The sequence below is a fragment of the Schistosoma haematobium genome, chromosome 1 (genome assembly GCF_000699445.3).
Source record: "Schistosoma haematobium chromosome 1, whole genome shotgun sequence".
Classification (NCBI taxonomy): domain Eukaryota; kingdom Metazoa; phylum Platyhelminthes; class Trematoda; order Strigeidida; family Schistosomatidae; genus Schistosoma; species Schistosoma haematobium.
The window spans coordinates 22,863,429-22,876,750 of NC_067196.1; the positions used below are offsets into that span (position 1 = coordinate 22,863,429).

The 13,322-nt window shown below is 31.1% G+C and overlaps 1 protein-coding gene across 1 annotated transcript in view; it reads right to left on the bottom strand.

Annotated features, from left to right (window-relative positions):
- The window catches only part of MS3_00005264 (uncharacterized protein), a 28,032-nt gene extending 14,710 nt beyond the window's left edge, over positions 1-13,322 (bottom strand). The window contains exon 1 of the mRNA XM_051213294.1: positions 13,121-13,322. Within this exon, the coding sequence (XP_051073441.1) occupies positions 13,121-13,175 (55 nt within the window). The 5' untranslated portion in view covers positions 13,176-13,322. The remainder of the gene's footprint in view (positions 1-13,120) is intronic.

Consider the following 13,322-nt stretch of genomic DNA (forward strand, 5'->3'; position numbering starts at 1 on the left):
CTTATTGTACTACTATGGAATGTCTATAGGGTAAATACTTAATTACTAAATCGATTGTGATATTATGATCGATGGTTCATTGGTGACTGCGACGACGGAAATACAAATATCCGGTTTGAACGTAGAATGAACGAACAAAAGTTTATTAGCTTAGATCAGACTGTGTTCTTCTGCATAGCATAGGAAGCGTTTTTGAGCGACTCGTATAAAATTATATCAATACATGAATTTTGTGTTCAAATTTAAACGGTTCTAACTTAATAAAGAGAATAAATTATATCAAAAGTACAAAATATCTTAAACGGTTCACGGTGTGCTGTACAGTCAAGGGTTTCTCTAGTACAAACTAACGTGCTAAGCAACAAAAAGAATCATGAATAAACAAGAGTTCGATACCTGAGAATCAATAAAAATATTCCTAACAAGATGGGACCTGTTGTTTATCTGTAAAGATTCCGGCAACCTTTCCAAGCAGACAATCAATGATTGACAGTCATACAATGAACCACGCCGTGGCCTTGAGTTTAGTCAAACACGACCTTGCTATCAATGTTCTGGCAATTTATAACAGTAAATCAATTAATGAAAGATCTATCTTCAACTGGCATCAAATAAAAAAACTCAGACAAGGAAGACTGAAGAATATAAATTGTGGTTAACAAGAGACCAGAATGAAGATTAGAATACATGATAAGGGGAAGAAACAAATGCTATGGAGGTTATTTTCAGCGTTTTCTTTCTATTACGGTAACATTTTGCATAAATCAACATTTGTGAAATAAGAAATACTTAGATTATTCTTAGATAATCTGTTTTGCATAAATTTGCCAGTTGATTTACTTTTGTGTGATATAAGTACATCAATATCCTCTAACACTTACTGGCTTGTTACTGAAGCGAGAAGAAAAAATAATAATAGGCAGTTCAGTTTTTCTTTAATTTATTATCTATGTCTAACCAGTCGACTAAACTTTAAAAAATCATTACAATTTAAATAATAAAACTCAGCAGTAAATACACTTGGTATTGTTTTGTTTGTACCTTCTCATTGAGGTTTAAGACTGCAATTGATCTGTCTAAGATGCAGGTACATCCAGCTGACGAGTCCCAAATAGGACGAGACGCGCGCCCTGGATTCCACTTCTAGCCACTATCCATCTTTGCTTATAATGAACAGTAAATACTTTCAAACCAATTATGCATTTTATTTCATTGTTATCAAATTGGTTTTAACCTTCCTGGACTCAATTATTACTTCTAATCCGAATTTTTCTTTATTTTTCATTTACGAAAAATCTCATTAGTCATTACGTTCAGTAACTTATGCTTTGTTTTATTTCTATTATTATTTGAATAGATATCAAACTGCCTGTTGGATCATCAAGTGCTCTGGTACGATCGAGGGTGAGGAGAGTCAACTCTCCCTCTCGAAATTCTCTCACCTGGCCACATGCATACAACCAGTCAGGGAAGTCCCACTCACTACCTTCTCGCGGCGGGGTTATTGTTTACAGAATCGAGAGGACGAAAAGCGAATGTTCGACGTCTTAACCGGGTTAGTAGATACGGAGGATTCACCTAGGGGATTTAAAAAAACCTGATTCTAAACTAATGGATCCCAGGGTTTTGAGGAGGCGAATGGCGTATGAACCAATTTTTGGTCACCAAGTTCCATGGAACCATATCTTCTAATGTTGCTCTACTGCACTGTGGAATAGACTTTTAAATCAAAGATTCGGGGAGTGACCCTTTAAAAAGACCACTTGCTGCAGTTTGAATACCCGGACAGTATCATAACCCTCACACAAATCAAATGATTAGTGTTGCGTGTTTATATATTTGGTCTCTCCTTGTACCAATGTTTATGTGTTTAAATAAAATAAAATGAAATGGATCACCAAACAATAGACTAATCTATAAAATTATATTGTATTATTAATTGTTGAGAACTAAATTAGAATTTTAGCATAAATATCATGAACATTTAATTGAAAACACATCAGTTAATGTGTTTTGATTAGAAGGAAACTTCAGTCCTTTATCCCACTGTCAATTATTACTTAAAATAGAAGTTGAAATTTCTAGTATGTGATAAACACTTGAATAAGATTTTATGTTGAATTAAACTGAGAAAATAATGATTAGAATGATGAATTAAATTAGAATAAGAGAAAGGAAAAACGAAATGATAAATGAAAAAACTAATCAAATGTTTTAATCTTTAAGACAATAGAAGTGACTGTCATATAAACTTGAATGACTCAACTTGTTTGTATACAAAGAGTAGGTTCAACTCCTTCGTTCTAATGTAGACAACCATATGTGTATTAATTATTTTTTTAGCTATTTCTAACGCTATACACTTCTTAGATTTTTTTCAAATATCATTCACATAGTACTGGTTTCACCTGTAGTCTTAGTCAAATATACATCATGTCCTGGTTATTTCAATGTTTACAAACACCAGTGTAATTATATTTTATTTCCATGTGTAGCATTTGAAGTAATACATTGGTCTTAATCTTAAATGTTTCTTTCCAATCATTCGATTTGTGGAGAATAGAGAGAATTCACTGAGTATACTTTGGTGCATAAGTATATCTGAAATATATTCAAGTTTTTGTATAATTCATACTGATTATACAAGCTAGTAACTATCTGAATTTTCAAAGCTTAGTGGATAAGGCATTGGGATTTGAAACAAACACCATTAGGTTAAAGTCTTAATGTGACCAACTATTGAATATATTGAATTAAGCATTTGTCAAGATTTGTTTTTAGTAAGTACATTAAAATATAAAGTAAACTACCTGAATCTCAGGTAATGAACTTTGTTTTTCTTAGTGAAAATCTAAAACCACTTAAAGAAATCAATTCCTTGAAGCTAAAGTCCATCATACTTTATGATAATAAATAATTATGAGATATTTCTTTCAATAAAAAGGCTATTTTATCGATTATTTTTAAATCTCATAGAAATTAACTAACATTTTAACATGGATGCATAATGATAATTGAAAATCTGTCACTTATATCTACTTAGTATCAAGTTTATATATTTTGTAGTTATTTTCAAATCATTTCTTAGACTGATAATTATATTTTATTTATTTCAACACGAATATTGATACAGAGGGGCAGTGAATACATATGCGCCATACAAGTCACTGTGACGCAAAATGGAAAACGCCAGAAAGGCAGTTCCATTAGGAAACATGAAGTGTGGCCTAAATTTATGTAGGCCAATAACTGGGAAATATATTGAACTAGATGTACCGATATTTAATAGGTATCGCAGATATACTGACAGCAGCCTAATTTAGAGGTTTCCTGGAAGTCTATAGAGTTGGGGAGGAAGGTGGAATGTGATACCACACGGCTGTCGTAACGGATATACACAGAGCAGTGATTAAATCTGTGATCCAGTAGTTGAGCATCGAATGTTACGTAGAATCTATACTAGGGTAATCGGGGTGCTAATTTTCCGCAGTGTTTTCGCTTAGCGGAGCCATCGATAGATAAATTAAATTAGTTGGACAGTACGTGTAAGAAGAGGGTGAATGTTATTTGGTGTTAGTTAATAAAATAAAAAACACTATTTGTTCCGTAATACATAAAAGTATACGGAGATAAGGAGTGTTAAAAGTTAACTACAGTTTACGTGATATGACATGAAAGCCACATTTTTACAGGTTATTAAGTTTTTGAATTCAGAAACCTACATATTAATGATAGATTCAACAAAATTAGTGAGAAAGAACGCTGAAAAGAACATATCTTGGTTAGGCCTGAATATCTAACTTGTAATATGGAGAAGTTCAAGAAACAATAACGAGTTGATAAGGCAGTCATTAAGTACAATATGTATTTTTAACTTGCTCTTGACCCATGCCTTGAAAGTGAAATGTATTGGCAATCAAACGATTTATTTACTTTCAGAGAAGAAACGATACGAAAGTGTATTACTGTTTGAATCACTTAAGTTGATAGATTAGATTTATTTGAACACATAAATACTGGTACGACGGGAAACCGGGTACATATGCACCACACAAGTCTCATTTGATTTATGTGAGGGCTGTGATACTGCTCGGGTGCCCAGACCGAAGCAGGTGGTTTCCTTAGGGGGCCACACCCGGAGCTTTCGACCTAAAGATCTAATCCACAATGCAGTCGAGGAACGTGAGGAGATGTTGTCCCATGGTAGTTGTTGGCCAACAATTGGTTCATACATCATTTGTTCACTCACGATACTGGAGCCTATGTGCACCATTGGTTTGGAATCAGGGTTTTCCAACTCCCCTAGGTGGACTCTCCTTGTCCATCAACCCGGTTAAAGAGCCGGACATTCGCTTTTCGTCCTCTCAATTTCGTAAACAACACCTCCACCGCGGAAAGGCAGTGAGTACGACTTCCCTGATAGTGGTTGTATGCTCGTGGCCATGTGAGAGCATTTCGAGAGCGAGAGCTAACTCTTTCCACCCTCGGTCGTATCAGGGCATTTAAGGGTTATATCGTTTACAACACTGACTACTTAATTAGTTGTATCAGTAAATAGAGTTATGTAAATTGTATCTAGTGTTTTCTTTTTCTCTACGACAAAGATGTTTCTAAGTGATTTTTTCTCGTGATAAAATATGATAAAATATTACTTGAGCAATTATTTACACTTTAAATGAAACACTCAAATACAGTTCCATTTTATTTGAAAATTCATTGAAATGAAATCTATTTCAGATAAATGTTTTAATGTTATTATAAACAGTATGGAATGGATTTTATAAGAAAGCAAATGTAACTATTACAATAGATTAAGATATGAGATTACTTATTCATTACACAAGTGTTCATCTGTTAAAATCCGTTTTTTCCTCTCTTGCAAATTAGTTTCAACTGTTTTAATCAACAACAACAAAAAAATCACTTAAACTAATTCAGGGGGGGGGAGATTTCCCAGAGAGAAAAGAGATAATACTTGGAAACAAATATTATGAACATTTTTCTTGTGGGCAAAATAAGGATTCCCACTAGTTTTATAAATGATAATGGATCATTTTTATTGAATTATTATGGTTTTATTTAGTTATAATCATAATTATTAAATGTAATTATATGAAATAGGTTTCAATATTTATCGTAAGAAATCATTATTATTTCAGTATTCGATCTTTTCCAACAAACTGTTGTCAGGGTAATGCTTGTTTACAAGAGATGATTATTACTGGTTTGATATTTAGTTCATAATTAGCAATCTCATATAGAATTAAAATTAACTCATGTTAAAAAATATAAATTCAGAATTGGTTACTTATGTAACTGGAAACGCTGACTGAACAGTATCTTACATTAAGACATCACTAGTTATTATTTACTTAAAAATTAGAAAACTTTGGGAAAAAATGTACCAAAATCATAGTTACATTTTAAATTTATCCTCACTTCCAACTGCTTAATTTTAGGTTCGTATACTTGTTATAATAACTCAAATTTCAAATGATTATTTTCTTGATATCTTTTCGACATACTACGGCATTTCTTAAGTAAAAATCATATTTAATGGTATAATATTTCAATTTCTATTTAATAAGTAGTTATAAGTAGTTGATCGGGGACCCCAGAACTAGATTTTTTACGAATCAGCATCAATCGGTAAGGTGTATCTTTAGTCTTGAAGGAACTGTTACTCTATGGCACATTCCATCCTGCGTCAATCAGCTGCACAGTTCGGGGCATTATCATAGAGCTATTTGGGTCTCAACTGACCCCTTTACGACAGAAATATTTTTTATCAATCGATTATTGAGTAGTGACCATTGTCACACAATTCTCGTTCCTTAGTTCTCATTTAATTCTATCTACCAAGCTGGTATATGGTCAATGATCTCAGTAATTCAATACTGTTCATATAATGTTAAGCTGTTAGGTGCTTGGAAAAATAATATTATTTCATTTTGGGTCTCTTATATCTGCAACAAAATGACATGAGTTTAAAGATCTAATGAATTCATTATTTTATAATCTATTTCTTCTTGACTTTAATAACAGCTGATTTAGTTACATTTATGATTGTAAATTTGGCCAATGAATATTAATCTGTATTTCTTAAAACGGGAAGTAAAAAACTTAAGCATTTGATCATAAAATATTCTAAAAAACAGTTTTACAAATGGTTAAGTGTAAGAATATCGTATAAGAGATGTGAAGGATAAAATCGGCTATCGTTTCATTCTCATGCTAATGGTTTCATTAGTAAGGTACTCATTGGTGAATAATTCAAAACGATAATGCTTGTGAGGAGCCCTGAACAACGGTGTTGGATGTAAGGTAGTTGGCCTTCAATCGTATTGGAAGATGATAACAAGATATAGTGAATTGGTTGGAGTTCGATATATAAAACAATAATATATGGACTATGTGGTGTAAACGTTTAGCGTAGGTTTTTGGAGTTATATAAAACATGAGTCTTGTGAACATATATACCAAGTAGTTTCCATATTCTAAAGCAGAATTTAGAACAGGTTATTCCACTAAATACTACTAGTATTTTATGAGTTTTACTTGTCCATAGCTTTTAGAATAAACACTTAGATTTATAATTATATGGTTTTATCTGCCGTGACGTCTACCCATAACTCCAGTTCTCTCATTGGTATACATTAGTAAGAAAACATAAATTGAGACAAAACGGTTATACAGTGATTCTACAGTTTTCAATTGTCTTCAAGCTATCATAAACCAGAGACAACCAAGTAACTTGAAAATTAAATAATAACAACTCTTTGGTTATTAGTTAAGATTTAATTTGTCACTTGATTAGGAGTTCAAAAGTACCCATAGAATATTAAAAAATGAATAATATTTGAGTGAATAATTGTTTTCAATAACTTCATCATCAGGCTCTCCAGTTATAAGTTCATAATTATTGTAATATTTCATAAAGGCCAAAATAAGGTATGTATTAATGAATTTGACAATGTTATATTGTTGAAAATGGTGGACGTTTGTATCTGTTACAACATATATACTTAAAGTTCCAAAAAATCTACCCCAAGGAGCTAGGTTACGGCTACTCTACATAGACGAAGCTATCTGGGTCAACTCCAGAAAACCAAAGCAAGGTATCCAGAAAAGGTATATCCATCCTCTATGTTTACCTTGGCCGTATACATGAACTGAATATTATAAACCTCTTACCCCCTTTCCGTTTTTTTGATTACATCTATCTTAATCTTCACATCCATCATTCCCAATTCACATGAATTTTTTTAATGATTACCGTAGTTACCTTGATAACACCCGTCTTATTGCATATTATATTCACACAATGTTATAATTATTACTACTATTATCATTATCATCTCGATTGACAAGATGAAATTCTCCTACTATGTATTTTATTCATACGATGTTTTACATTTTCATTTTTGCTATATTAATATTATACTGATTGTAACTGGACGCTTTATTCCAAATCATTCTGACCTTTATTAAATGATCTTACTAATTTGCAAATAACACAATTTTGAAGTACTTTTGTTGTAACAGATACAAATGTTCACCATTTTCAACAATATAACATTGTCAAATTCATTAATACATACCTTATTTTGGCCTTTGTAAAATATCACAATAATTATGAACTTTTAACTGTAGAACCTCTTCAGCTGTGCGCATCCACGATCCCGCCTTGCGAGATTCGAAATTAATTAAGCGTTAATCTCTTTTAACCATCAAATATATGAAATTCATTATATTTCTATTAAATTGTTAATTCAAATGTACTGAATAGAAAAACAATAATTCTGAAATACATTACATAAGCTGAACAATAGAACGTATTACTCAAAAATGTTTTTTTGTTGTTGATTGATTCAATAACTACAAAGATTTTAACTCTGTACATAAATAAAAAGTGCATATTTATATCAGAAAGGGGTTTTTGTAGATATTATAGTAACTTAATAGTTAAAATTATTAATTAATTGAACCTAGACCACCATGAAAAACCTGAAAGCATTGGATGTTCATTTCGTCCTATTATGAGACTCTTCAGCAGTGCGCATATATTTATATTTATATGACAATTGTTTCAAAAGAATTAATATCAAAATTACACAAAAGTGTCAGTAGGCAGTTTTATCTTATCATTCTATTGATTTAATTATTTTTTTTCAACTATTTTTGTTTTACTGAAGTCACCTTCAACTACGTTTCGTTACTACTTTTTTTGTTACTCCTTAGTCTTTTATAAAAATGCCTACAAATAAATTTGTATCATAAGGGGTTTTGTGGAGATTCTAGTAATTTCATCAGTTGAGATCGTGATTCAATTGAAGTTAGACCACTTTGGAAAACCTGAAAGCACTGGACAGCCGTTCTGTCCTATTGTGCGACTCCTCAGCAATGCGCATCCACGATCCCGCCTCGCGACATTCGAACCCAGGACCTATCAGTCTCGCGCCAGGCGCTTAACCAACTACACCACTGAGCCGGCATCCAGTGGTGGTAATGTCTAACTTCAACTAACCCACGAAATCGCGCCACCGTCCACCATTGTCTTCAGTGAGCTGATATCTCACAACTGACCCGGTTGAACTCCACTGGTCACTGCTTCTCACTAGAACTCCAATAAATGTGTATCCTTAACAATGATATATTATTTCTAGAGAAAACATTTTATTTAGTCAATGAATTAATTAGTAGATTTTTCACAATACATTACAAGCTATACAGTAATCGGTTTTTATATGGTATCAATATAGTTATCAAATGAAATCTAACGGAAATTATTGTTATCTTTATAATGGACATAATAGATTAGTTTTGAATAGTAAAAACATGTAGTTAAAATGCTCTTAGTTACTTGAAATCATTTTAACAATTTAGATAACTATTGAATAATCTAGTTTGATTACTAAATAGAAATGTATCACTTGGTAATTGTACAAGCACTCATGAAGTCGTGACAATATGATGTAATACTTAGTTCTATGAATCTTACCATAAGGAGTTATACTAGGCCCAACAATAATAACAATGATGATGAAGAGCTTGGTTTTGTTAAACCTATGCACATTTTTTCTATATATGCAATAGTTTGTATATTTTCAAATAACATTGTATATATGTATATACAAATATTAGACAGTGATAGACATTAAAAAAAAAGTGGCATGTCTAAATTTTTCATATATTAATTATTAAGGTAAAAAGTAAATGAATAATGAACTACTCTTCTAATGAGACACTACCGATGAATAATAACATAATTAAAACAAAAAAAGAGCCTGATCATTTTCATCACATAAAAAGAGCTAGACTTCGCAAACGAATTATTTTCTTTCTAAGAAAATAGATGGAACCTTTAGGAATTAGTAAAAAAGAATACTCGTTTATAACTAAGACATCCTTCACAAAATATATATCATTCTAAAATGCTTATGATGTTGTAGTTGAGTCAGTTTCTTAGCCTACATTTTTCTTGCACTGTTCATGAATGACAACTCCATGTTTACAAGATTGGTGACCATTACAGTGTATACTTCGATAATAGTGCTGTAGTTTAAATATTATTATCTTTGATCATATAATTTTTAAAAGTTTTGGATTCATTTTGTATTAATTTAATCTTGTCTGTAACTTGGTGTGGATTCTGTAATCATTCTTAGGGAATATATATAGGAGTAATTATTACCTGACTATCGATAACTAGTTAAGGGATAGAGAGAAAACCAATAAGAGATACCTAATTACCGCTGATAATTAACTAACTATCAATGTACTAATGTTGACATTTAATGTGTGTATTCTTCTGAAATATTCTTACATAAGAGTTTAGACTTCTCTGTTGTTGATTCTAAGGATAGTTACTGATCACGTTTTTTAAAAAAAGGCTCAACCTGAGTGATATTCGATTTGCGTATGTCAGTGAAATCTGGCACATGCGTTTCTACCTGTTCGAGTTCTATTTCAAGTCCTAGCGTTGATTACAACACTACGATGTAGGTACTCCCAACTGACGAGTTTTAGATAGCATAAAATGCGTTTTATGAATTCTACTACTATTTGTAATTCAATTTTTAGTTATATCAAAGTTTTAGTACTATTTTTGTACATAATGTACGCCAAGAAACGACTTAAAACAAAAAACTGTCTTGAAAGTGTTATATTCTTTGAACTGCATTATTTAATCGTTAAACGTTTATTGTTTTTCTTGATAAAGTTCTCAACGCACACTTTGAAAAGAAGTGAACTACCAGAATTTCTCCACATTTGTTCCATTGAATCATAGAAGCATTAAAGTTGATTCATCTCGGTTTCGAGCGATGAACTAATGAATACCAACAATGTAAACAGGGACTAAAAAATAACCATTAAATCTACCATCAAGATGGCTCAATTAAAATTGTAAGTTATTTTCTCTAATTTTAATCAATCCACGAAATCATTCTATTAAACCTACTAATCCTGAATGTTTGACATTTCAGTGCTTTAAGATAAAAGAAAACAAAAGTATCCAGAACTACTATCACAAATAGACACGAAATTCGAATGAAATCGTTTCCTGAAGTATTTCGTAACATTTTAATTTACATTGTTTATTATTAATTCAGACTGTAAGAACTATTATTTTACTCATTTTAAAGATAAAATAAACCGTGTTTAATCAGACTTTATAGTATATGGTATTATCACATTCGGTTACTGGATTATTGAATGATATCTAACCATAGTTAGTAGTCAACTAACCAGTTTAGGATAATAAACAGTAATTATTTTATTTGATCCCTGTTATGACCTTGGATGTCTGACTTTTCGATCACACGACTTATCTACCAATCCGAATACGACTTATACGAATCTTCGCACTAGGCCAACCAATGACGTTTCAACCGGTGTGGGCAGTTTAGTGTCCTTATTGGTCCTATGTCCTACGAGCCCTTCCACTTGAGTCCAGAACAAGATACCAGCTTCCGAATCAGAGCAGATCAGACCAGAATCAGAGCAGATCATTTATTTCAGACATACTTGGTTTATATATCAATCAGACAAACCGCAACGTACCATAAAATAGGAAATAATATTGTACACAAATAAGCCCAAAAAGTGGCTGTGAATGAGGGAGGCAGTAGTTAATAAACTGAACATAACTTAAGAACCGTAAATCGTACAATAATAAATTATAGGTCAAAATAAAGCTTACAATAAGAGGAATATAAATATACGTAATGTAATTGTTGAGTAGTTATACAATAAGAATATTAGTCCATGAATAGTCCTCGGAAGTTACCTGTAACTTAATCTCAACTCGGATATAACAATCCCATTAGTAAAATTAAAAATTATTAATTTAATAAAATTTTCTATGTGACCCATGATGTTTCAAACATCATGTATGTATTATTATTTATGATGAAAGGTTTTCAGGAATTATCTATCATTTTGCTGTGGGTAACGATCGTCTGGCTAGCGATTTTTCAGTATTGTTGCTTATTCTGATTAGCAGACATGAAAAGGATGAATAGCAACTGGAATGGATTATCCACCACAGAGTTAGATGGAAAATGCTGGTGAGCGGTCTATGCTCCTCCATGAAGGGTAAAAGGCATCAGTAAATAAGTAAACATTGTCTAGGACTTAAATTTACTTTATAACTGAAACAGGACAGTGTAAATACAATAAATTTCAATATTTAATGAAATAAAGATTATTGGTATAGATAATGAGAAATTTATCTTCTATAGTAAAATCAACCTACTGTTTTTTCTAATTAAGTATTATAATTATTTTTGAAGAAGTAAATACATTAACGAAATGAAATCAAAACAAATTTTTAATTAGTTTACAAAAACTATCTGAAATATTGGGACTTATTTTATTGAGGTCATGAACCGATTGATGTTAGATCACCATTGAAAACCTGGTGGTCTAATACCAATCGGTTCATGATCTCAATCAAAAACCTAGTCATTTCCACAACCCTATAATGATAAAACTTATTTTAGCTTGATATAGAGTAATGTAAAAATATTAGCATAATAATAATAATAACCGAGAACTGGGTTATCATACTTTAATTTTATTATCAGAGTTTCATAGTGTTGGATAGGAATAATAATGAAGTTCTGATATCACAGCTCCTATTTTTAGACTAATTTTTCAATTCTAAGATCATTCATTTACATATAATTATCTTAAAGCTTAGCCTAAAAATATGTTGATTAGAGTTGCCATGTTACACTAGTCTAGCAAATAGATGAATACCAAACATTAAAATAATAATAATATTATCAGTACAATTACAGTTAAGACAAGTGAAATAGTAAGAATAGTATTCCAATAAGATTTATCTATATCACAGTTACCGATTTCGCCAACGCTTTTGGGTTCAGTATATAATCTTCAAGGAAGATTTATCATTGCATAATGAGTTATGTAGAGATGAGTTATTTCGGACAGTATGGAGAGTGAATAATTTTAATATAAAGTTATGATCAATCTCAGTAAATATTCAGAAATAATCGATGGTTTGTAATGTTTAGAATATAACATAAAACTATCTATCCATATTACTTGAATCATGTTTAGTGTTTTCGAATAGCCTTACCACAATTTCCAAAATATAGTGAGTATTATTAACTTCGTAGATTATTTACATTACTGAATAAATCTAGTTAAAAAACATAATGAGATTTTGCCCGTATCACTTCTTAGAGTTGAACTACTCTACTCTTTTATATAATTTTTTTTAATGAGTTTATAATTTACAGATGATTTTAGATAGGTATTAAAAAGAACTTGAGAGAATTTCCCTTATTATTAAGATCGAAAGAGGTTTATACATTAGTGTAGATAATTACGATAAGGTATGAGATTTAGAAGTTGAAGTTAAGAACCACAGTTAAGGTTTCTAACACGAATTAAATCACCAATTCTAATACCAAAATGCTATTTAGCAATATGGTGAAATTGATTTTGTGCCAACATCTCAAACTTGCTATCTTAAATCTCAATGGTTCATCCATAAATTATACTCTTACCATGTTTCCCCTAATAAAATATGTTTGTATTTAGAAAAAGAAAGGGTTACAACACTAACCAAATCAAACTATACACTTACCAAAATACAATATTACATGATGAATAGATTTACACACCATTATCGTTATCATCATTGTTACAACAATAAGCTTAGGTTGAATTATTTATCGTGAACAAATTGTGGAAGGTTTTATACTTTGATTAGTTTATATTATACTATTGAATTGTATTAATTTCACTTATGATCTTCTAAATCATTATGATTAAATGACAACTTAAAT